This window comes from Grus americana, chromosome 17 (assembly GCF_028858705.1).
Source record: "Grus americana isolate bGruAme1 chromosome 17, bGruAme1.mat, whole genome shotgun sequence".
Classification (NCBI taxonomy): domain Eukaryota; kingdom Metazoa; phylum Chordata; class Aves; order Gruiformes; family Gruidae; genus Grus; species Grus americana.
In genome coordinates, this window is record NC_072868.1 from 17,379,683 (window position 1) to 17,404,320 (window position 24,638).

Sequence of the window (24,638 nt, forward strand, 5' to 3'; positions counted from 1 at the left end):
ACATGAAACTACTGTCTAGTTGTCATAGTCAATATCAGGTCTCCCTGTAGCTTTGACAGTAAAGAATACCTCTACTTCAGTAGAAGTATCAAAACGCAAGTTTAAACAGGAGGAAGAGGGAGGAATATTCCTTTAATGGTCTTACTGTGGAAGATAGGTGTGTGATTTCATACTGCCTTAGGTGAAAAGAGTAGGTTGTCCCGTTTGTCTCCCACCCGTGCCATCAAAAACCTCAGCAAAGGTCGTGTGTAAGAACATGGAGCATGGGGAGGGAACAGCTGGGAGGTTGCAGGCTTGGTTAGGGAAGATTGCTGCAAGCTGCAGGTTCTTTGTTAATTATTGCCTACTTTTCCCAGATCTGGGTGTTTTAAGAGTTTTGATTCTGTGCCAAACCTGTTGGCTTAAAGATGTTCCTAGGAGTAGTTTTATCTCAAATTGTTTTAATTTCCAGGTGCTGATGTTTAGCTATATATTAAAAAAATTGAGATGTGGATATAAATTTGGGTGGGAAGAAAGGTAACTTCTGCTGTTGTGGAAGTCAGTGTGGGGATCGTTACTCTGAATCAGTGAAGTTAGATCTGTTAATATTTGCTATTTGTGGCTGAAACTTATTTTAAATTTCTTTGGCGTGACAGGTGTTGAACTGAATACGTGCTGAATGCTGGTGAGGTGGGGATGCAAACTGCCCTATGTCTCCAGAGCAAAGAATGCTGCTCCTTCCTCTTCTCCCCTTCCAGCGCGAGTGTCCTGCGCGTTTAGAGGTGTAGGAACGCTTAGGGAGCAACGTCCATTGCTGCGGGTATAAGGAACTGCAGTAGTTATTTCTGCCATCTTGACAAAAGTTTAAACTCACGCTTGCTTCCACCTCGAGATTCCCACAATCCATGTTCTAACAGATTTGTAGTCCTCGGTTGTCTGTCCCTCCAGCCCTCGTCCCTTTCTTCCCCTTGCCCTCAGTTTAAGTAAGCCAGCGTTGGAGCCCAGGACAGAACCGCGCGGGTAGTCGGGACTCCTGCGTAAAACAGCTTTAACCACATTTGAGAGCTCATCTCTCACTGCAAATTTAAATGCTGAGTGAACAGCAGTAGTGCAGTGTATGTAACAAATGGGTTAGAAGGACATAATTTATTAGACTTTATACTTCAGGAGTGCTGTTAAAGGCAATTGCTGTTGCCCAAACCTCTCTCAGCCACTTGATTTACGCTTACCCGAAACAAATCTGAGCTACTAATGCTGGTGGCTGCTGGGCCTATCTATCTGTTAATCTTGCTTAATTATGAGAAACCGGGACAGCAGCTAATCTCCAGATGCTGCTTTACACGCTGCTGCTGTGCTCGAGTCCGGAGGCAGCTCTGGCTCGGAGTGACTCGACGCGTCCGACGTCGCTGGCATCTCCCGCGGTCCCTGTTAACGTCACTGGCACAAGGCAACGTCGAGGGGCATGGCCTGTGAGGAGGTTTGGGTTTGTAATCCTTGGTCTTTCCCTCCCTCCTGTGAGGCGTCTTAAAGGTTTCTCCTCCGTGGAGGAGGGTTAATGAATGCCTGTATGAAGTGGCGCTGGTTTTGGTCTTCAGTTGGTTTCTGGAAGCACTTCTACCTCCTTAAAGTAGGGGATGCTTCTGTAAAGTCAATATGGCAAATCTGGAGCAAAAGGCTACATGGATCCTTCTTAACAGACTTAAATCGGACTTAAGATAAATTTGTCTTAAGTTGATTAGGAACAGATTAGAGCTAAAGCAGAATAAGGCACTCCTTTTAAACTCCTCAGAGATGGCCTGCATTCCGGTTTAACTGAATGCTTTTAAAAGCTGTTTGATTTCAGTCTGTCACTTCCACAGAAAAACGCGGTTAGTCTCCTGCTCCCTGGACCTTCAGGAGTCCATAGACCTCTGCCGAGTCCATAGCTGCCCTCCAACGCGCCGGCTGCTCGTGATAACGCCTAGCAGAGCAGATGTTCCTTACCTGCATCCCACAAGCAGAGCTCTTTGGGGACTCCTTTGCAAGGGGAAGCGTTGCACTGTGGTAAACTGAGGAAGATTACTGCAAAGTGCCTTAAAATCCCGCTCAGCCTTTTCTTAAGCCGGTCTTCGGGTCAGCTTGCTGGGGTTGGGTTTGGTGTTTGCTTTGAAGGTCCCATGCGCGCATTTCAAACTGCTCAGCTTTCTGGTGTCTCTTGACTTCTTGTTTTGTTTTATTTTGCTGCTGGATCAACTTATCTGTGTTTTCTCCGCTCGCCCACAGCTTTGCCCTGTCTGGTGCCTCTGTGAGGTACTGGGGACAAACAAGGCGAGCCCCTTCTCAGAGCTGGTGTTTGTTGGAATACACGTGGAGCAGTCGTGCCGCACCAGGAAAGGGAGCGCTCCTTAAGCCAGCCGACAGACCACAGATGCACTGACAGAGTCATCTTTCTGGCATGTTTTTGTTCTGCGCTATTAAAAAAAAAAAAAAAAAAAAAAGCTCAAGAACTGGTCTGGCCCGCAGCTGTTTGCACAAGACAGTGGAGCCAGCAGACTTGCCTATACGAAATAAGGCCAAATGAGGAGCTTTTGGCTCGGGTGTGGTGTCTGTCTGTAGTCCTCCTGGAACTTAACTAGCAGCAGGCCTGCAACATGGAAGGGGAGCTCTGGTTGTTGGGGGGTTGACCTGGTCACCCACCAGTTATCCTGCTGGGGCGAGAGGGACTGGATGCTTGACAGGCATCAGACGTTGTTCTCCCGGTGAGGTGAGCGCAGCAGCAGCACCAGGGACTCTGCGGCTGGTCCCGTCCCCTGGCAGGTTCGCTGAGCTCCTGTGCCACCTAGCTGCTTTGCGCTTCTCTTCATCTGCTGCTGCTCTCGGCCATGGTGAAGCGGTACTGCAACTCAACGAAATAAGATCCAACCAGCAAGATTATCATTGCTATTTTAAAGCAGCTTCAAAGAATAATTGATAGAGTTGGTAACTTGGCTCTGTTTGCTGCTAAAAGCTGAGTACATTAAAGTTAACTGAGTACGTGGCTTAAAATGCAATGGGCCTCTAAAACATTTTGCTTTGTAATTGTTTCTGTAAATTTTCATATGATGTCTTGGGTCACAGTTTTTGGTATATGTGTTGCAAGCCAAAGCAGAATTAATTTACCTCTGGTTTTTTTCTTATTACTGTACTAACTAGAGAGGGATAAGGGAAGATGCGCTATCGATTAAAACATGGTATTGTAGATCTTCCCGATGTTCCTTATGTCTCTTCAGGCTACAGCTCTTCTAGATTCACATCAGCTAGTTTAGGCCTGAAAATATTTTTCATTGCCATGTGACGAGCAGCAGAAATCTCCTGAAACACAGTAAGAGGCATGCGGATGTGCTTCATGCCCCCTGTTCTGCAGAGAGGATGCCCTCGCCCCTGCGCTCAGGCCATGTATCTGTCCGTGTGCGCCCGGACTGTAATCCCACCAGGCTGGAGCCGCTTATCCCCCGTTGGCATGTTCCTGCACACCGGTGTGGGGCTGTGTGCTGCTGGAGCGGAGATGTCTGTACGTCTGCAAACGTTCAGGGCGACGAGCGGATGAAATGGCGCTGCTGGGTGCACCGCTGCACCCAGGGGCTTCCCCTCGCTCAGCATCACAGGGAGAGCTTGGGGATGCAAATGCATAAACAGCGTCAGATTATTACAAAGTGACTACGACTATTTGTAAAGCAGTAGGAGAGCTAACGCTGCTCGTGTTCTGGCCATAATGAACATAGTTCGCCAATTATTCATATTAATTGCATTTCAGTTTTGTGGGCTGTTAAATGCTTGAGAGCGTGCTGGTGTTTCAGAGCTCCCCAGGGAGCTCGCTGGGGTTGCTTTCCCTAGGGTTGCCTGCCGTGGCGGGGCAGAGACAACCCCGCGGAGCCGCGGCTGCCCCGGCCGGGGGGGGTCGTTCCCTCGGCGGCAGCCCCCGTCCGAGCCCCCGGGGCTTTGCCCCTGCCGGGAAGCCCGCCCGCGCGACGGAGCTCCGGAGGCGCCCTGCGTGCACCACAGAGCTCTCTGTGCAGCCGCCCCGCCCCGCCCCGCCCCGCCGCGGCCTCCCCTTAGCGCGCCCGCCCGCGCCGCGCCCTCGGAGCCGCACTTCCCGCGTTGCGTTGACGTGTGGGAGGGGGCGGGGCTCTAGCGGCAGCGGCGCAAGATGGCGGCCACCACGGGTGCGGGTGAGCGGGCGGCGGGGCCGCGGGCCGGGGGGGGCCGGGCGGGGCTGCTCCTCGCAGCGGGGCTGCCGCGGTCCTCGCGAGCGGCGGCGCGGCGGGCTGCCGGCGGGCGGCAGGCCCGGCTAGGTGTGTCGAGGCTGCAGGGGCGGCGGCGGGCGCTAGGCCGGGAGGCGCCCGGCTGAGGGGCGAGGGCGGCGGCGGCCGCGGGGGAGGGGGCGGCGGGGCCGGGCCGGGCCGAGGGGCGCGGCCAGGAGGGAGGCCCGGTGCCCGGCCGGGGGTGTCGGCGGAGCCGGTCCCCGCTCCTTCGCCGCGGCTCCCGGGCGGGCCCGGCTAGCGCCTCCCCGGGGGCTGCTGAGGCCTCGCGGTGGGAGCGGCCGCGGCGGGGCCAGTCCGGTCCGCGGCCGGGAGGGTGCGTGGAACCAGCCCGGGCCCCGCGGGAAGCCTGCCGCGGCTCTCTGCGAGCTGGCGCCGGGAAGCGGTGCTGACGCTGGCCGAGGCGACGCGCTGGGCTGGGCTGCGGGGCTGGGACCCCCTGCCCGGGGCCGGCCGGGCCCGCGGCCCTCGCCTCGGCCCTCAGGTACGGAGCGGGGCAGGACGTCCCGGCCGCTGGCAGCCGCCCGAGCGCAGCCGGTGCGGCGGCTTGTGCCTGTCCCCGCAGAGTCGCCGCGCAGCCGCTTTTCTGAACGTACTCCGGGCCGGGTCCGTGTGGTCAGAGCTGACCCGCAGCTCTCTGCTCCGGGTGGTCACTGAGCCGTGACTAGAGCTACGTGGGTGAAATTAGCGGGTCTAAAAATCTTTTTCACTAATAATATCTTCCTGTTATATCAGAAGGTTGTAACTTCCTTGTCAGGATGCGTATGCTTCAAGAAGTTGGTATATTTTTTTTCCCCTTTAAAATTGCTCCTTGTCTGCTTTGAGCAGTTAAATCCTATCTTTGCATTTATCGTTACACATTAAACAAAACTAGTGCAGCTAGGTTTTGAATCATCTTTTTCTGCTGACATTCTCTAATGAACTTCGATAGATCGAATAAATTAGTTTCACTTCTGTTTAGCCAGTTTCATTTTCCTGTTTTTGTAAGTCTATATAGTGTTTCAAATAGGCTACTGTAATACTTGTTTTCAAATTGCTTCCTTTGAAGTTTAAATATGAGATCACCAGAAGACTATTCTTGAAGGTACAACAAAAATATTCTGGAATTCTTTTTTTACAGATAGGTCTGTGTCGATAATCACTTTCAACTTTTAAGAATAACCATCACAATGTAGATAATTCATAGTAATCAAATTTATAGAACCATTTTTAAAATGCAGTGGATGTTGTCCTGAGAATTATGTTTTACAGATCTGTGTGAACACACGTGATTGTGAGGGGTTGGTACGCTTGTTTAAAATACTAAAAAAAAATTTAGCGGAGCCTTCTTCCCTTTCTTATGTCACATTATTCTGGCTACCATACTTTCTCAATAATCCTTTCAAGCTGCTGACTTCTCATTTTGTATTTGGCTGGAAGAACAAGGCAAATAGTTTTCTTTTTAAGGCAGAGCAGCTTCATGAATTAATTGTCTGGGTGGTCACGGAGGGGTATGTGTGGAAAGGGGCTTGGACTGCGGTGAAGAAGTCCAAAGCTAGTCCTCCTGCACAGCTTTCCTTTTGCAGCGAGAACAGTCTTTGTGATAAACTGTCGTTAACCATCATCTGCTAGCCACATTGTGTCTTTTGGATTGCTTCCTATTATTTCATGGATTTCTGAAAGCTGTCTTGTGTCTTCAGTGCTGGAAGCGTGAAGCGATGTGCAGCCAGGTAGATGTGAGTAGGGAGCCTCAGTTTCTTGTGTCTAGAATGTGGATGTCTGACAAGCACTGCACTTCAGCTACTTGTGAGATCCTGTGTGTTTAATTGCTTCTGGAAAAAAAAAAAATAAAAAACCCCAGTATGTAACTTACAAGCATGTGTTGCAGTAACACTGAAACTTTGCAGTAAATCCTAAATTCAGTTTGGGAGAGCTTTCAGGTACAGACCAGCAGCTTCCATTGATGGGAGCCTTAGAGCTTTGTCCAGCTGTAAATCATAGGCTGCCCTACCAGCAGTGGTCTGCATTTTCTTGTTGTGTTAGTAAAGGATGAAGATTGTCCTCCTCTGATAAAGAGAACGAGATAGTGTCCAGTTACTGATAGCAGTGGTGGCACTGCAATGCAGTTCGTGTGGTTCCTTCTGGACGCTGCACTGAAGGCATTGCCTAAAACATACAGAGCTTGTTTTCCACTACTGATTGATTTGCTGTTGGGCTTTGGGCAAGTAGCTTAGTAGTAGCTTTACTCATATGTTAAACAGATTTTGCTAATTCTTGGTTCATGGAATCTTAATGTATTCCTGTTTGTTTATTAAACAGTTGAATATGTTTGATATCCTAAGTTTATAGTCGTTCAGCAAAGGAGTTTAAACAGAGATTGAGGATGAAAAATACTGAGTCTTTGCTTAAAAGCAGCTACTGACCCGGAAGAAGAAATGGTAGCAAATGTCCCTGTAACTTAAAGTCATAGGGCTGGTCTTGGGAATTAGACAGGTAAGCCTTATATTTGTATCTAATAAACAGGTAGAAATAATTAACAGGCAACAAACCCCAGCCCTTGCCTGGAAGAAATGTTGTGATGCAAGGTCTACCAGTATCACTTACACAGAGGAGAATTCTGTGTTGCTGATAACGTGGGTTTCTCGTGCACAGTGAATATATGAATAAAAAGATAGGGTTGACTTTAGTCATTCTAATAAGGCTTTTTATAGGAAACTACAAACAGCCGAACTGTAAGCATATGTCTGTCCATCCTTCAGACTGAAATGTCACGCAGGAATGCTCAGCTGGCTCAAGTACCAGAGGTGATCCAGCTGAGAAATCAAGGGTTCCTCAGAGGCTCACATGCTCTGTGGCCCCGCAGGGAAGTTGGGCTACATGGAGTCTGTCTGGCACTTAGACTGCGGGAGCTTGCTCCACGTGGCTGTCCTGCAGACTCTGGTATTATAACGGGTTAAAACCTGACCGTGTTGGCCTATAGAATTCTGTTTTTCTCACTTCCATTCTGGGAAAAGTTTAACAACCTCATTTAACCCACTTTTCTCTTGTAGGTCCATCTAGGGGGTCTGTGGCAGAGCTGTGGTAGACATCGCGTTTACCAACAGCCTGGAAGAACTGAGTAGTAAAATGATTTGCCTGGATTTAAGTTATTCAAAGTCAGAGGAATGTAAAGAACTTGAGAAGGACAATCCATTAGGTGAATGGGCATGATAGTACTGATATATGTGGCTTAATATTGCTAACAGAGAATAGCACAGATCGGTTTTAGTACAGTATATTAAAAGTATATATTTATAATTGTTGGGGGACCTATAACATCACTGTAAACTCAAAGTTATGCTTGTGAAAAGCAACAGAGACATTACAACGCAGAAGAAACTGCATGTTGAAGGATATAGAAGGTGTACCCTCTCTCTGCAAATGGACTGTGATGTCTCCTTTGGCGTGCACTGCATACAATAATCATTGTTATCTCAAAATAAATATTGCCAGCCACCAAGTACTCTCTAAGTCTGTAAATAAAATACTCAAGGGTAGGGAAAAAGTAATTGGAGTGAAACTGGGAAGATAAATTATGCTTTCTTAAATAAGACTGACTGTAAGAGCACATGAAATCGCAGGTGCTGAAGGAGTTGATTGCAGAGCTTCTTTGTGTATTTAATGGAAGGATGCAGTGGATTAAATAAAAAGGTAAATAGTTCAAAACTCTTACAGGAGGATACTCAGTTGAATCTTTTCACGTATAATGGTATAAATTACATAATACATTTGAAAAATGCTATTCTGGCTGAGAACTTAAAATGATTCATTAGGGTATTAAATAGGGTATTAAGTAGGTGAGGATCATAGAAGATATAATACTGACAGATTGTATAAGGTGTATGAAGGTTGGGATTTTCAGGTTGTAAGGGTGTTTTTTAACTATTGCAAGTCAAGATGAAATTACTCTGTTTCCACCTGCTGATTAGTTCGTGCACTTTCCTCCCAAGTCTGACCTGGGCCTGGCCCAGAAGCAAAGCCCGGGGTGCGTGCATCCTGCCTCTGCCACTCCCCACCTGCGCTTGTCAGCCCTGGTGTTAAACTGTGGTCCCGCAACCAACAGGTAACTTTGTCTTAGTCTGCTGATGTGGCGTCTTGCTCTTCAAAGCTTATCTTAAAATCGATGAACGTACTTGCATGTTCACCTTTCGGAGGGTGGTATGAATTTAAGAAAAAGTAGCAATACTTTGTGGGTAGAAGAGGCAGCTGGAGGAGGGCGCTCAGCTCTCGGTCAGTAACAACCCTTCCTGAGGAAATGGGGGGTTCCCTGTTGAGGTTTAGTGTAAAGATTTTGTCCGGGATGCTAGTTCAGGGTGACATATTTCCTAGAGTAACTTCTAGCTGAGCTGGTAATGTTTTGCTTTTCAGCTGTGATACAAGCCACAGAATGCATCTGATTTTAACTCTGCTGCTGCTGGAAAGCTGTATTTGGCTTCAGACCACAATGATACTGCCAGTCCGCCTCAGACAAATGTTTTAAAGTGATCCCTTTCCCAGTAATGTGCCTAAAGTATTGAAAGACAGAACCAGTGCTCTAGCTTAGAGAAAACACTTGTTTCAAACATTCAGAATCTGTAAATATCTCACTACCTATCTGCATTATCAGAGTGGAAATCATGACTATAAAGACAATGCAAGAAATCTAAAGTTCCTGTCTCCTGAAAGTTTTTATGACACTTGCTAAAAGCCTTTTATTCAGTTGTAACTATTCCATCACTTCAGAAACTTCATATACTATTGTGACAAATATTTATTTTTTTTTACAGTTGCAGTGCTGCAGGGGTAACATATCAAATTTTCAATAGTTGCAGTCTCTGCAAAGAGATGAGAAATACATTGGTAAAGATGTAATTAAGGCTAAATAACAGATACACAAAAACAAGCAATAGAAGGAGCTTTAACATATTTAAGCAACAGAGGTGTTTAAAGCTATTTGATTACAATTCACTTGAGTTACTGTAAATCAGGAACTAGTACAGAAAGCAGAGATCCAGTCGGCCTTTCAGGCCAATTTTAAAAGTTGCTTGTTATCAGTGGAGACATCAAGCAACCTTCAGCAAAGAGACAGTTCCTCTTTTTAGATCCCCTAATGAGTGAAGTGCATTTTCTGTGTGCTTTGCTGAGGTGTTCTGTGCGGTATGTTTGTGCTTCAATCCTGAAGAGAAACGCTTGTAATTTGATTTCACTTTAGAAAGGAAAGAGAAACATATTCTTGAAGTTTTTGTGAAAGGTGTATATTTTGTTCTACTGACACCGATGAAAAAGATTCAAGGCATATTGTCCACCCTATTTCACTGGTTTCACTGCGCTGTTTTCAACTCGATAAGGTTTCTGAATTTGGAATTGCTTCCACTGTATAACTGGTGAAAATTAAAAGATTAAAAAGTATAGTCTATCAGAAAATGTTTTTAACTTGTTAAAAACATACCATGTACTTCACATGAATGTAAATTTAAAGATGAGAAAAATCTCAGACTGGTAAGATCACTTTTACAGCTATCGTAAGACACATTCAGTTATGTATCTGTGTATCTTTAGTGGTGCTGTGATATCAAGTGTATCTGAGAGTGCTTTAAGGTCTTTAAAGTCCAAGTTGGCGTTCAGCTGTCTTCCAGGAATAATTCTGTCCTTTCCAGTGCAGAACGCCCTTAGTCAGATTCTGACCAGACACGGCCCAGCTCCTGTTCTCATTGCAGCTTGCTGCCTCTGTCTTGCACCTCGTAGCTTAGAGAGCAGCTGGGTTGTGAGGTGCTGCGGCGGCGAAGGCTCATCGATACCAGTCCGCCTGGCAGCGCTGCTATTAGGGGACATTTTTGACAAGGAAAAGACAAAGTCCTGATTCTGTTTGAAGGCTGAAGAAGATGTCACCCAAAACCTAGCAGCTTCTGGAAAACTCAGTCTGTGGCTTAGTTTTGTTCTCTAGTTTGTCATAAAAATATTTCATGAACTTTTTGTAACTGATGAACTAGTGTCCGGAGCTGAGGCTTCATAATGCATGTTTACTAAGGTGAACTTTTAGAAAAACTGTACAAACCTGTGTCATTGGAGATCTTACCTCATCAGTACAGTTGTAATTTAGCTTTCATAGGTTTGCTGTTGTGATTAGTAGTAAATATCTCCTTTTGCTCTGAAATGTGTTTTTCAGTTCCATTTCTGAGAGTTTTTCTGTGCGGTCAGGCAAGCTGCAAGTGAAGCAATTGTCTAGATATTACTGTATTTTTTGTATCAAATGAAGCTGCTATTTGAGAGTCATCTTGAACCATAGGGAAGGCTAAATTAAAATGCATATCTGAAAGTACTTTTGACAACCTGATTACTTTCTAATTGCCTCTTAATTTATTTAGGTTTTCTTGTGTTAAATGAAAGACTCTTAGAAAAACAGGTTTGTTTGGTTACTGCCTTGAAAGTCTCTATTACTACACTAAAAAGATTATGCAAAGTATTTATTGGGGGGGTGGGAGGACGGCACGCAGTTGACTCATGCTTGTGTCAGCTGGCGCGGGACATCTCCTTACTCTAAATCTGCCATGGTTTAGCCGTGGAAGTTATTTGGCAAATACCTTCAGATCAGATCGCTTTCTAGGAATCTTGGTGGACAGCAAGCATGATGATGACATGTTTGCGTATGACCACAAGTGATAAAGCCTGCGTGGTTTCTGAGGTTCGGGTCCCAGCAGGATGTGGTAGCTGACCATGAGTGCTCCAGGCCATTACAAATGAAGAGGAGACAGGGTTGGTGTAATGGCTTCGTGCATCTTTCCAGGCTGACCAGAATCTGGTCTTTTACTCTGCCTTGCTTAAGGGCAGGTTATTTAGAAATTATTTAAAGCACTTATATAGCCATAGTCTTTTATATGTATATGTGCATTTTTCTTCCTGTCAAATGTCCTGAGAATGTGTCAGGGAGGGAGTTGAATTACCATCTTTGATGTGACTCTGAACTTGTGTTGTGTAGTGGCTGAGGTGTTGGTCTTCCATGTTACACCCCTGAGCTTTAGCACGGGGAGGAGACGTTTTTAGACAGCAACAATGCTGTTGTACAGGATGGTTTGTTGTGAAGTGACCGACCATCGCCCATAATAATTTTATTTTCTGTGAAGTGCATAAAAACTCAAATATATGTACTTCACTTTTCCCACCTCCCTTTGCCAGTGATGCTCCTGTAGTGCTCACAAGTGAGCAGTTGCTGTGGAATTAATAATCATTTATGTTAACTTTTTCCACACGATAGGAGCCAGCGCATGATGTGAGTAGCTCGCTCTCTGTAGACCTCAGACTTGTCAGGGAATTCTAAAATCCTGTGTGAGTCTTTTATGGCTCTGATTCACCATGAATCAGAGCAGCTATTATCTTGAGAGAGCTTGGAAATAAAGTTGCCTTATCTTCCTGTAAGGTTGTAAAGCCAAGCCTAGCTCTGGTTAGGAAATGTCAGAATTAAGGCTGCCTTTCAGCCTTGGTTGTGATCTCCTCTAATGTATATGTGATGGTGTAACTGTTAAATACATGATCACATAATTTTCTTCACGCAGGATTCCTGCTTTGCTCAGTAAACAGGGTGCATGATGCTCAGAGGAAGGGCAGACAGGCAATATTTTTAGTTTCCTTCTTTGGTGTGTGGCCTGTGTCTGCTTACCATAAAGCTGATTCCTCCTAAGTTACTCGTTTTGGTCTACGTAAATATCAGTAAATTATCTTTACACCACTGATAAATATGAAGTGGCATTACGAAGTACTGAAGTGTGGAGACTGAGATGATGCTTCTTAAGCATCATGATGTGGTCCAGAAGAGAGAGCATTTTTTTGGCAACACGACACATTCGAGGCAGATCTTCCGCTGGCTTTGGCTTATTGCTTCTGTGAGCAGGGAGAGGCTCAGGTTGGGTTTCTAATAATAGCCATGGATGATTTCCTTTGCGGCGTCACCTGCATTGTCGAAGAGCTGCTGTGTCAGACGGAAGGGTGGAGTTTGCCCTCCAGAAGGTCCTTTTGTTTGCCCTTCTTCCCTGGCCGCTTCTGTCCCGGGCACCAGCAGGCAGGGCTGAAGCCCAGACAGCAGCCTGGGCATCGCACAGCCGTGAGTCATTCCCCATCACCAGCTCTCCCGGGCATGCGCTGCAGCAAAAATAGTGAAATAGGTAGTGTGCGTGTAAGTAAAGGTGATGCCTTGTCCTTCAACTCATACTCCATCTGTTTCTCTTGTCCCCCAGCTCTCTTATCCCCTGCGCTGGAGCTAGACTGCTCTCTTCTCTGCCTCCCCTAACTGCAGCATGGAGAGCACTGGGAATATAATTGAAAATGGGGTGGCTAATCTGTCATGATTTGGGTATGAATTGCATACTTGAAGCTTCATATCCCTGGGGTACCTCAGATACATACTTCATACTTTTAAGATTTACAGGGAGGGAAAATGCTGGAGTTTTTTGTGCAAGGGAAGTGACACTGGTCCCCAAGAGGTTCTGTTACCACCGAGGGGTTGGGGCTCAGTTAATCTTATGGTGATGGCTTCACCAGCCCCAACTGACTCATTTCCTTTTGCAGCCAAAGATTCATATTACTCAGCAGCCATGGTAACAGCACGGTCTCCCTGTGAGTCGAAGATGTAGATTTGGCGTGGAGTTGTACTTGAGTCGTGCTCGGCAGCCCCCATACGTATGGTTTGGTATAGCCAGAGCAGGTCTGGTGTCTTCTGACATTGCTTTTCTGACTCTGGGTTTCTCCTCATGCTGTTGCTACAGCTGTGTTACTGAATCATGTTTCCCCAGAATATTCCTTTAGTAATTTGCTTTTTTGTTTTCTTTGATGCTTGCTTTGTACTGAATGAAAATTGGACAACTGATTCTGCAACAAAATCATCACTGACATCTAGTTTCTTTAGGTCATTAATATATTTTAAAGGAATTTTAAAGCTACCAGAGTTATTTGATTTTTAAGCACTGGTACATTTCACAGTGCCTTAAATGCTCTGTATTTTCCACATTGCCAAGCAGCTACAGAGATGATTTTCAAAGCCATTGGTCCCTTTCTGACGTCCTCAGAGTTCAGTGCCCTGGCCATCCTGGAAGCACTGGTTTCTGACCGAGAAGTTTGCTGAGTTCACTTTATACGCTGAAAGGCTGATTTCCCATTCTCTTTCTGCTGTACTAAGTAAGTGACAGTGAAGAAGGGGATTAACTATAATTTTCTGTTACTACGTGCTGGTAAATAGTTAACTTCATACGGGGGGAAGGGGAGAACACTCCAAACCACAAATCCAACTTTTTTGTATGTCAGGTGAAAGTAACTTTATTAAATATATCCTAGCAATAATTTTGTTGCTGTTGGAGAGACACATGCTTCACACAGGTACCTGGAAGGATATGGTGGCCGCTCTGTCACCCCCCTCCTCAACTGGACAGGGGAGAGAAAATACAACGAAAGGCTTGTGGATTGAGATAAGGACAGGATGATCACTCACCAGTAATTGTCACAGGCAAAACAGACTCAACTTGGGGAAAATTAATTTAATCTATTACCAATCAAATCAGAATGGGGTAATGAGAAATAAAAAACAAGTCTTAAAACACCTCCTCCCCCCCACAGCGGCACAGGGGGATGGGGAATGGGGGTTGTGGTCAGTTCATCACACGTTGTCTCTGCTGCTCCTTCTTCCTCAAGGGGAGGACTCCTCACACTCCTCCCTGCTCCAGCCTGGGGTCCTCCACGGGCCGCAGGGGGATATCTGCTCCACCATGGACCTCCACGGGCCGCAGGTGGATATCTGCTCCACCATGGACCTCCACGGGCCGCAGGTGGATATCTGCTCCACCATGGACCTCCACGGGCCGCAGGTGGATATCTGCTCCACCATGGACCTCCACGGGCTGCAGGGGAACAGCCTGCCTCACCATGGTCTTCTCCAGGGGCTGCAGGGGAATCTCTGCTCCGGCGCCTGGAGCACCTCCTGCCCCTCCCTCTGCACTGACCTTGGTGTCTGCAGAGTTGTTCTTCTCACATATTCTCACTCCTCTCTCTGGCTGCAGTTGCTCCTGGTGGTTTGGGGTTTTTTTTTCCCTTCTTAAATACGTTATCACAGAGGCGTTCCCAGCATCGTTGATGGGCTTGGCCTTGGCCGGCGGCGGGTGCATCTGGAGCCAGCCACCTGGCATTGGGTTTGTAGGACATAAGAGAAGCTTCTAGCAGCTTCTTACCTTGCAGCCTCATACCTAGCAGCCACCCCTGTAGCTCCCCGCTACCAAAACCTTGCCACACAAACCCAAAAGAAAAAGGAGAAGTGGTGGCCTGGAGTGCATTTATGTTTTGTGATGACTGAGGTACGGCTACCTTGAAGGAGAATGAGTAATTAAGTCCCCTGTGGCCTGGGTTCAGGATCCTCCTTTGCCATGGACTTAGCGTGTGACCTTGGACATGTCATCTAAGCTCTCTATGCCATTGTTTTCTACTAATGTAATGGGGATAAGCCTGTTTTGCTCTGTGTTTTGAGGATAAATGTGCCAGCAGTTAAGAAGTGCTGAAATTCCTTGGTGGTTGGAGGTCATAAGTACAAAGGATGCTATTGCTGCTGACAAAGCCCACTTAAATTAACTTCAGATTAACCTACTAATGTTATGAAAGAGTTTTATTTGCTTTGAATGGTATTTTTAAAAGCTCAGAGTGAGTTGAGTGATGTCAAGCTTCTCGTGGTATCATTTTGTAAAATCTTCTAAATTTTTATACTATAAATTATATAGACAAGTGCTAATTAGAGCTCCGTAATACTGTCTCTATCTGAATGGACAGAGATTTCCTTTCATTTTACTGCCTGCCCTAATATCTGGCCTGTCATCCTTCTAGCATGTTTAATTGTGGATACCTTGATTTTGCTTGTAAAATTCAAGCTAAATATGGGGATATCTTTTTCATAGTGTTGAAATATTGTCATTCAAAAAATAGTGATATTTTTATGTTTTTACCCAAAATGTTTTCTGTAGAATGACCAAAAGCATCAGTGAAATTACTCTAGCTGTATTTCTTTACTAGATTTCTCAACTCAGAATATTTTTCTGATTGTTTTCAGGAGTAAAAGTTCCTCGTAATTTTCGTCTGTTGGAAGAACTTGAAGAAGGTCAGAAAGGAGTAGGTGATGGAACAGTTAGCTGGGGCCTTGAAGATGATGAAGATATGACACTTACAAGATGGACAGGAATGATTATTGGGCCTCCAAGAGTAAGTAATATTAAATATTAAAATAGTACTGTTACTTTCTTTTTCTTCCCCCTTTTCTTTTTTTAATCTAATAGCTGAAGTAGAAAACAAGGCACAAATGAGCGAAAAAACACTTTAGCAAGTGATTTATGTTGAATGTTCAAGTTCCTTATAATAATGGGCTTCATGTATCTATATGTCTTTTTGCTTATAATTTGAAATATTTTTAGTGCCTTTCTCTGGTTAGTTCTGTTACATGTTTGCTTTATATTTACAGATTCATTAAGACATAACTTTTGAGATTCCAGGATTCTAGTATCCTGTACTCTTGAATACAGCAAGGTTTAAAATCCTTCGGCTAGTGAGATTACTTATGGAGCTAATGTAGGTAAAACATGGATGTTTTGTTCAGTACTGCTAGTCTTTCTGCTGTTTCTTGTTGAGTTTATGGGTTGGTTTTTATTGCAGCAGTACTGACTTGCTCTTGTAGAGTTTCAGCTAACTCAGGAAACTCAAATTTTAATGAATTCAGTTTATTATCTGAATGTTCTCTCCCAAAGTAGCTTCTCGTAATGCTACTGGTCTTTGTTGTAGTATTGTTGCATTCTCTCTCTCTTCCCCCCCCTCATCCCCAAACCTTACTAAACTGTGGGTCTCCACTCTGATAGTGAACTTGAGGACTTAATTGTGCATTGTATATATGCATGTATTCTAAAACCAAAACTTGTCTGTTGTCTCCAGTTTCACTGTGTGTCTCTGTTCTGTTTCCTTAATATCCTTACCATGAAGTGCAAGTAGCTGATTCTCCTTCCTGCAATAGTAGATGATGTCTTCCGTAGCTGACCTCAGTATCATTCCTCAATAATTCCAGTGTGCTCAATCTATTATATGGAAACCTTCACAAACCTTTAATCACGCTGCTGCCCTATGTGTTTCCATTCTGTCAGTTGCCTTTTCTGACATACAATGAGGTTGTACAAGAATTTATATTATAATAGTATTACACATGCAGTATTTTCTATTTCATCCAGAACTGTTGTTTACTCTTTGTCTGCCATTGTTAACATCTTTCCATTTGTGATCACTTCATTTGTTTATGATGCGCCCAAATAATTTTCTAGAACAGCATTTGATGTTAGAACATTAGGAGAGCGTTAATGAGCCTTCTTTAAGACTGTGAAGAAAGCTCACTGTGTGCATACCCTTTATGGAAAACTTAAGCAACCTTGAAATCTAATTTAGAAAATTAAATAGATACTGAAATGTGCAAACAGGCATATGCTGACTTGTCAGCAGTGATAGAAATTTGCGGTTCATGACATACTGCTAACCAAGCCTAGAGGACTGTCACAGAAGATGATTCAGCTGTCCCTCTCTTGTCTTTCTGACACACTTATGAATATAGATTTTTTTTTTTTCAAAAGTGTCTTGACTACTTTTGAGCTTATTGCTTGAAAGCAACAGGCTGTACTGAGAGAGATTCTGGGAACTTTCAGTCATTCTTGTTTGCTAAGTGGCTGTCCTGCTTTTAGCACTGTTCATACTGAGTTATATTATTACCATTTTTTTTCTTAATAGGATCTGGGAATACTGGCTATGGAAAAAAAAATTAAAATTGTGTTTCCTTCTGGGTAGAAAGCAGTCATGCTTGTAGCAGGTGGAAGAATCTTATGTTCGGCATCCCAGAGGGAAAAATGAACCGTGGTCAGAGTTAGATACGTGCTGCTGCTCTGAGTGTCCGTGCTACCATACATGGAAGCATGCTTCTTCCCAGACTTTGTGCAGACAGTTTCGCAGCCAGTGATTCATCTTGTTTGTACAAGCTATTTAAAAACAGTGGCACTGTCAAAACTTCAGCTTTATCTGCATATATTTTATATTGGCTATAGACATATGCATGGTCAAGGCTTTCCATTCACTAGTCTTAATGTGGTGCGGTTATTTGCAAAGACCCTAAAGACCCACACGAACCTCTGAGCTGTTAATCGCTCTGTGCACAAGGCACGCTCAGGGACTTGGTCAGGGCACCTGGGCAATCCGAGCAGAGCAGACAGATGACTTTTTTCCCCCCAAAACTTTGTGACAGCATTCAGTTTGCACCGCCTGGCTGTACATCTGACAGGCTGTCTGGCCGAGGTGCCGGAGGAGTGACCGCACAGCACCACTGCCAGCCAGCGCTGGCTGGGTGCTGGTGCCGCCGCAGGTGGCTGCAGGCTGCTTTAAAGCCACCTCATTTGCACAGATGAGAAGCAGCTGAATCAGGAAGTCAGTTCTTATATTTTTGGTAGCAGTTTGCATCAAAACGCTACTTAATATTAAGGGAAACATTAACATGTTCAGGGGCATAACAGACCCTTGAAAGGGATTGCACGGAGTTTTTTATTGGGACGTTTTTGTATGCTGTGCAACCGTTCTTAAGATCCTGATGGAGCCACGGGGGAGCAGGAGCTCTTGGCTGCTTCTGGGTTTCTGCACTCACATGTTTGCCTGGATTTTTGCTCATGGTTGCTGCCTTGTGACTTTAATGTTCATTGCAATATTGAAGGTGCAGGCGATTGTGTCAGAAGCTCTAAATCTGGAGAGCTTGTGTGCCTAAACTTCCCAATGACAATCCCAGCTGCCTGCATTGCCCAGCTTAGCTAGAGCTCTGTGCCAGGCTGCACCAGATCAGCACTTGGAAAATAGTTATTCTCAGAATGCAGAATAGCATTGACTGTTGTTTCTTTTAATTAATTTTAAATATTGAAGAATCAATGTAGCCTTGTTACATTTGTCTCTCTTCTATACCCGTTGATTGGGTAGCTACAAATTCATGATCCAGGATTTGTCTCTATTAGCTGTTAAGTACAACAGTTTCACTGCCGTGGAGAGAAAGTGATAATGGCGTTTGGGATCAGGATGTACTTTGCAATGTGTTGAATCTTAGAGCGTTCCCCTTTCTGAGAACTGGCACACTGGTTTATGACCGAAGAATATTTTTTAAGTGCAGTTCTAGGACAGGCTGACTTTAGTTGCCTAAGCTAAAGCTGTGGCTCCGATTTCAAGGTAGTGCGTCTGATTAGTAAACCGATAAAACAAAGCTGCTTTATAAAGATTGGTTGAAAAGTAGATATCTGAGTTATATGATGATTTAAAAAATCATATTGGTTGGTGAATGGGAAGCAATGCCAGTTTCATTCCTTACATGAAAATCTGATGCTTAAAAGACCAGTAGAATTTATTGCCCTGAAGAGGTAACATTTGATACTCTGAATATTATAAAATGAACCCAAACCAGAGGTAGCCAGTATAGTATATAAGTGGCTGCCTTTATGTTTAGTAGTTCACATGTCCCTAAAGTAACCACCATTTTAACAAAATGCTTATTGAACTGCCTCATGTAATTGTTACCCCCTTTTCTTTTCCCCTCAGACAATTTATGAAAACAGAATATACAGCCTTAAAATAGAATGTGGGCCTAAGTATCCAGAAGCACCTCCATTTGTAAGATTTGTAACAAAAATTAATATGAATGGAGTAAATAGTTCTAATGGAGTGGTAAGTTTTTGGTTTTTATTCATTTTAATGTGGCTTTCGTGTGCAGCTTCGCATTAGCGCTTTGTTTATATTTGCAATTTGCTGAACTAATTGCTTGCTGGTGCCATTTGCTTTGAGGAGAAGGGGGGGTAGAAGGGAAGTATACGAGCCAAGTACGTTCTGAAATCAAAACGTGGAATTTACTTTTCCTGCCCTTTTGCAACTCAAAAATAGTTGCATCATGCAGGGATTTATTATGCTTTTAGGAAACTACTTGCTTGCTTTTGCTTTCTTTGGTTTCTCCCACTCAGATTCCTTACAGGACCTTTAGTTGGAGGGGGTGTGGAGGAGTTAAGTGTATCAAACTTATTGATTCTGACAGGAATGGTGTTTTTGTCTATTTTAGGTGGACCCCAGAGCCATATCAGTCCTAGCAAAATGGCAGAATTCTTATAGTATCAAAGTTGTTCTGCAAGAGCTTCGGCGTCTAATGATGTCTAAAGAAAATATGAAACTTCCTCAGCCGCCTGAAGGACAATGTTACAGCAATTAATTAAAAAAAACAAAAACAAACAAACAAAAAACAAACATGCCCCCCTTATTCAATTTAAGCTGTCTTCATTTTCCACAGTAGTAAATTTTCTAGATGCATCTTGTAGACCTCAAAATACTGGAAACAAAGTTCCCATTCAAAGGAAGTTTTTCTTGAGATACTGTAAATGATACTAATTTTTTTTTCATTTGAAATATAAGTTGTGCTATAACAAATAATCCTGTCGTGTAACCACTGTCCACATAGCTGAACTTCTGGTATCAGGAAAAGTCTATTTAAATTTATTACTGTCAAGACCAGTGTGGCACATCTAACTTAACTGTGAAAGCATACATCCCACAATCACCTTGCTGTGTGTCTGGCCTGGGTTTTGGGGTTTTTTTCCTTTTTCTGTCTTTTGCAATAGAGTCGAAGCTCAGGGCTATTTATTAGAGTAGACACAAAGGTTTTTGCTTCCAGTACTACACTGGGCTTTATGGACTACTAATGGGGATGTGTGCTAACCTCAGTCATCCCTCCCTTTGTGCTATCTCTAGTAAAGGCTGAATGTGACTATGGTCGTTTTTGGGGTTTTTTTTTTTTTTTTTTTTAAATGCCCTGATAATCTGGGGCAAGCGTTCCTTCTTCCCTTTGGCCAAGGCATAGATTGTATTTCTCTTCCTGGTCCCCCTCACCAGTGACATGGGCTTTGGGTGAGGGATTCAGGGTTCTTTTAATCTCTTCCCTCTTCCCCTCTTTTTAGTGGGGGTGCTGCTTTCTTTTTGCCCCTCTTTGTGACTCTTCTCGCCCCTAGCCACCGGGGGTAAGTGTTGGGGCAATAACTTGACCTGTTCCCTCCTGCTTGTAATTTCGGGTTTGCAAAGACAAATTTAGTCTTCACCAGCCTGGGAAACAAGAGTATCTATTCTGCTCGCAAACTTGGATTTTCCCTGTCCCTCCAGCACTGCTGCCACACCGCCAAGCTGGCCACGGCTGATGTTATTAGATAGGCTTTTGACGTGGTGAAAAGAGCAGTAATTTACCAGGATTGCGAAATCTTCTGCTGCCAAACTTTAATGGGGAAACTGCATGTAGAGATTCTGAACACACACTCCAGCTCAAATAGTTGTATTTTGGTGCTTTGAATTGACCCAAGAATGTTAATTTACTAAATGTTGCACTTATGTTTGGCCCTTCTAAAGATGTGATGACTACAGACAAATCAGTATAGTAGATTTTACTAGAATTCTCTAAGTCTTGGAAGAGAAATTTCTTCAGTGAAGATTTTGGGGAAGTGGCTCATACAGCAGATTAAGGACCTTTATTGGCTTTGCATCCTGGCAAATCACTGCCTTTTCTGGTTTACTGTTTTGGACCACTAACTGCTGAAATGTGGATGCAAGCTTACATACAACCAACCTAGTGTGTCCTAAGTTTTATGACGAATTCAGTGTTTGTGTAAAAAAAGGAAAAAAAAAATAAAAAAAAATAAAAATAAACACATTTGAAAGCAGCAGCTATCAAGTCAATGAACAATTGATGTTTCCATTAACTCTTTTGAGGAAAATATTAGTTGTAAGGATTTAACATCCTCTGTAATTAAAGTTTAACATAACAGTATTCCATAAGCAGCCTTTTTATTGTATCAGACCATTGCCTGATTTTAATATAATAAAAAGTGTGCATTAATATTAGAAGGCTTTAATTGTATTTATGTTTAGAATTTTGATCCCTTATGGAATTTTTGATTTGTTGGAAGTATCTTCCTACAGATCACATTTAGCTAACTATGTAAACTGGTGGCGAAAGGCAATTGTCTTTATCCAGCTGCTGCTGCTGCTGTGCCAAGGAGAATCTTTAGTTTTAGTTCAAACCTCAGACTCACATAGACTTGGCAGTCAGTAATTATGTGATGCTAAGGAACTACTGAAATGAATTTCTTGTTGTGTGCGCTGTCTGAAGGCGCTCTGTCATTGCGATGACCTTCGTGTGCTGTAGTCCTGAGGAAATCAAATCCCTGTACAGTTGCATGTTACACTGTCAAGTTCAGGGAGAACTTGACAACCTGAAACTTTATCTGTTTTCCCCTCAAATAGTGAGGTGTAAAAAGTTGACCTTCTCTCCAAACCTGGATAAAAACGAGGCTGTGAAGTTTTGGCCTTTTGCAAGTGTAAAGCATCTCCACTCCAGAGGGTTGCCAGAAGGTATTCGTTGTGCATTCACTTCAGCGTGGTGGTGAAACAAGGTTCCTCCTGGGTCAGGAGTGAAAAAGGGAATGACCTTTTGTGAAACTTTGTGAAATTTGCTGCTGGCTTCTATCCTGGAACACTGCTCAGTGCTGTGGTAGCTCAGAGGGTACCTACAAAGACAATGCGACTAATACTTTGTCAGCATCGTGTCTGTGTGTGTTTGTTTAAAATAGCTTGGTATCTCAAGATGTTAAATGGGAATCGGAACAATGCTTGATAATTACAGCGTGCTGCTTGATTATCTCTGTTTTTCGGAGCTGTTGTAATAAGAGTGCCCTTGCCCTGGTCGGGAGGAAATGGTTGGTGCATGTTTGGGGCCTCCCCCAACCTTCGTCCTTCAAGTAACAGTTTTAAAACCTCGAAACTGTTGTGCTTTGCAAGTTGTGCAGGTTAGAGCGTTCTACCCTGACCCAGGCCCTGCTGTGCTGGGAGCTGTGCTGGCAAGAGCCACGCGTTAACAATGTTTGCCATACGAAGTTGGGTGGTGCTTAACAAAAAAAGGGGTTCGCTGTAAATGTTCCCACCTAGGAGCTGTGCTCTCTGAACACGTCACTGCTTCAGGGCACCGCTGTTCCGCTTTCTACCAAGTAGGAGCGGTACGGAAAAATAGCGCCCTAAGAGTCAGCTGCCGTTGAATCTACGTGTTGTAGCTTTGTCGGCACATGCGACCTACAAAGTACGTAGTGGAAGAGACCAGTCATCCCACCGCCCGGTTGCTTGTTTATGCTTCAGAAATGAGGTGGGAAAACAAAACGGTGTCTTGTATTTATGGAAACTCTGGCAGTGTGAAGGCAACATGTCTAGTTGATCCCCACGGACCCTCAGTTTATGTCCTGAACCAGTGTCTCTTAAGAGATAGAAATCAAGGGATCGTAACTACAGTGGATTGGCCATGAAATAAATGCTGTTCCTTGGAGCAGGTGCTGCTGGAGGTGGCTGAGGCAGGAGACTGGTTTGAGCAGGAGATCGCCGTGCGGCTGCCCCGTCCTGCATCCTGCAGAGGGTCTGTCGGCCGTGCTTGTGTCAAATGTGCTGGACGCTTCCAACAAAACCCCTCACCTGCCAGTGCTCCCGGCCAGGGGAGCAAGCTTTTGACTCTGCTCGGAGCGCGAAGACGGTAGAGGGAGCCAGCAGGCTTCACAAGGCTTGGGTCTGCCGAAGGTGCAAATGCTGCTCAACTGGAATGTTAAGTCCTCTTGTGGGAACCACTTTTCATATTTATCCTGAATCAATTTCAATTTTAAAAGCCTGTTTATCATTACCTTCTCACTGTACAGGCATTAACTTGCTAGGGGGAAAACCAGCAGTGCAGTGAGATTTTAATTGTTAATAAAGACTAATTGTTGTTTGTTTCTTGCTTTGTTGTAATTAAGCTCTGTGTGCGTATGTAGGGAGTATATGCTTAAACATGCCTTTTCTGTACTCTTACAACTTCTTGCAGTGCTTTGGACTTAAATGTTAAGTTTCTTCCATTATCATTAGAGTGACAATTTTTAAGCCCAGAAGTGCCATCAGCTGCTCTGTGAGACGCCGGTGCTGTCTGTGGTTTGCCCGAGAGTCGTACGAGGCCGCAGAGCAGGAGAGGCATCGGTGAGCGCGGCTGTGCCGTCGGGCTTGGGCAGAGGGTCTGACCGAGGGACGGGCTGCTCCGAGTGCTTTATCTCAGCGCTGCGTTGGAGCCGTGATACCGGAGCTCCCTGCGGCACTGCCAGGCAGATGCCGCATAGAGGAACAGCGTTAAGTTACGCCGGCTTTAACGAGGGAAACAAACCCAGCAGAGATACGCAGTGGGACATGCTCAACTCCTTTGCCAAATACCGGCCTTTGTAGTGTCTTGCCAGAAGTGTAGGAGCTGTTTGTGGCTTACCTTGCTGTTTGTGGGAATTGGCGTTAGGCGTTTGAGGTCAGTGCTTTACCTACAGGAGAGTGTTTCCTACATCAAGAAAACAGCACAGTGAATTCAATATTTTTTTTCAAGCTGGCATCAGCTTACGCTGAAACAAGGGAGTTCCAGTTCTGCCCATACCTGTAAATGTGTCTGCTTCAAGCTTTACCTACCTAGAGCTGAAAGAAGGTGAAGAGAACTTGACGGTGATATTCCTAACATCTAATTTTTATACATATTAATTTAAATTTAAGAAGCTTTTTCTGATGGCTTAGAGTTTTCCTGAGTCAGTTGAAATGGCCATATTGCATTAATTTTTGGCTAGGGTGCTTTCCAAAAGCGCGCTAACCCTGCTGTTGACTAACATTCAGGTCCCTTAATAGCTTCTTGTTTTCTCTGGTCTTGCTGTAGCAGATTGCTGGAGAAAGTGCTTAACTTTTAAGCCTGTGAAGAGCCCCGGTGAAGTCAAATTTAAGTTAGGCACATGCTTAAGTGCTTTGTTGGACCAGAGCCAGCATGCTCAGCCTCTGCTAAGAAAGAGACTTTTTTAGCTTTTATTGAGCATCTTCTTCCTAGTCTTCCCTTCTTGGTACTGCATCCTTGGTGCTTGTGCCTTTACATTTTCCCCAATGTCTCCCACATTTGTTGCAACAAAAAAGCAAACGGCAGAAGGCGATGTGGAAGATAAGGAGATAAGCTAGATTCTCATAATTTTATATCTGCCAAGCATCTTGTCGCTTTTTCAGCCTTATCTCCTTTTAAGTAAAGCCTGCAAAGGGTTTTCAGAAACGTGGGTCCTGTCCTATTTTTCTGCCTCTCGAGCAAGGTTGTTGGTGGCTTTGCCCTGACATGTCTGGAAAGCCCTGCGGTACCTTAACGGGTAATAGGAGGGGAGAATAAATGTCAAATGGTCTAAAAGTTCCTTTCCCCTCTGCATTGCTCAACATTTGTTCTTTTATGTTGTATTATTTCATCAGCTCTCCACTCACCAAAGAATGTTT

General features: G+C 44.4%; 1 protein-coding gene across 2 annotated transcripts; it reads left to right on the forward strand.

Moving 5' to 3' along the window:
• Positions 1–4,084: 4,084 nt before the first annotated feature.
• On the forward strand, positions 4,085–23,105 carry UBE2V1 (ubiquitin conjugating enzyme E2 V1). Of its 2 annotated transcripts, none has more exons than XM_054845022.1 (4): positions 4,085–4,166; positions 15,328–15,476; positions 18,867–18,992; positions 19,378–23,105. In XM_054845022.1, the coding sequence occupies exons 1-4, from the start codon at positions 4,145–4,147 to the stop codon at positions 19,522–19,524; spliced, it is 444 nt and encodes a 147-aa protein (XP_054700997.1). In that variant the 5' UTR covers positions 4,085–4,144; the 3' UTR covers positions 19,525–23,105. The 2 variants fall into 2 exon arrangements, with proteins under 2 accessions (XP_054700997.1, XP_054700998.1); XM_054845023.1 differs by having other exon boundaries at positions 4,108–4,160.
• Positions 23,106–24,638: the final 1,533 nt, after the last annotated feature.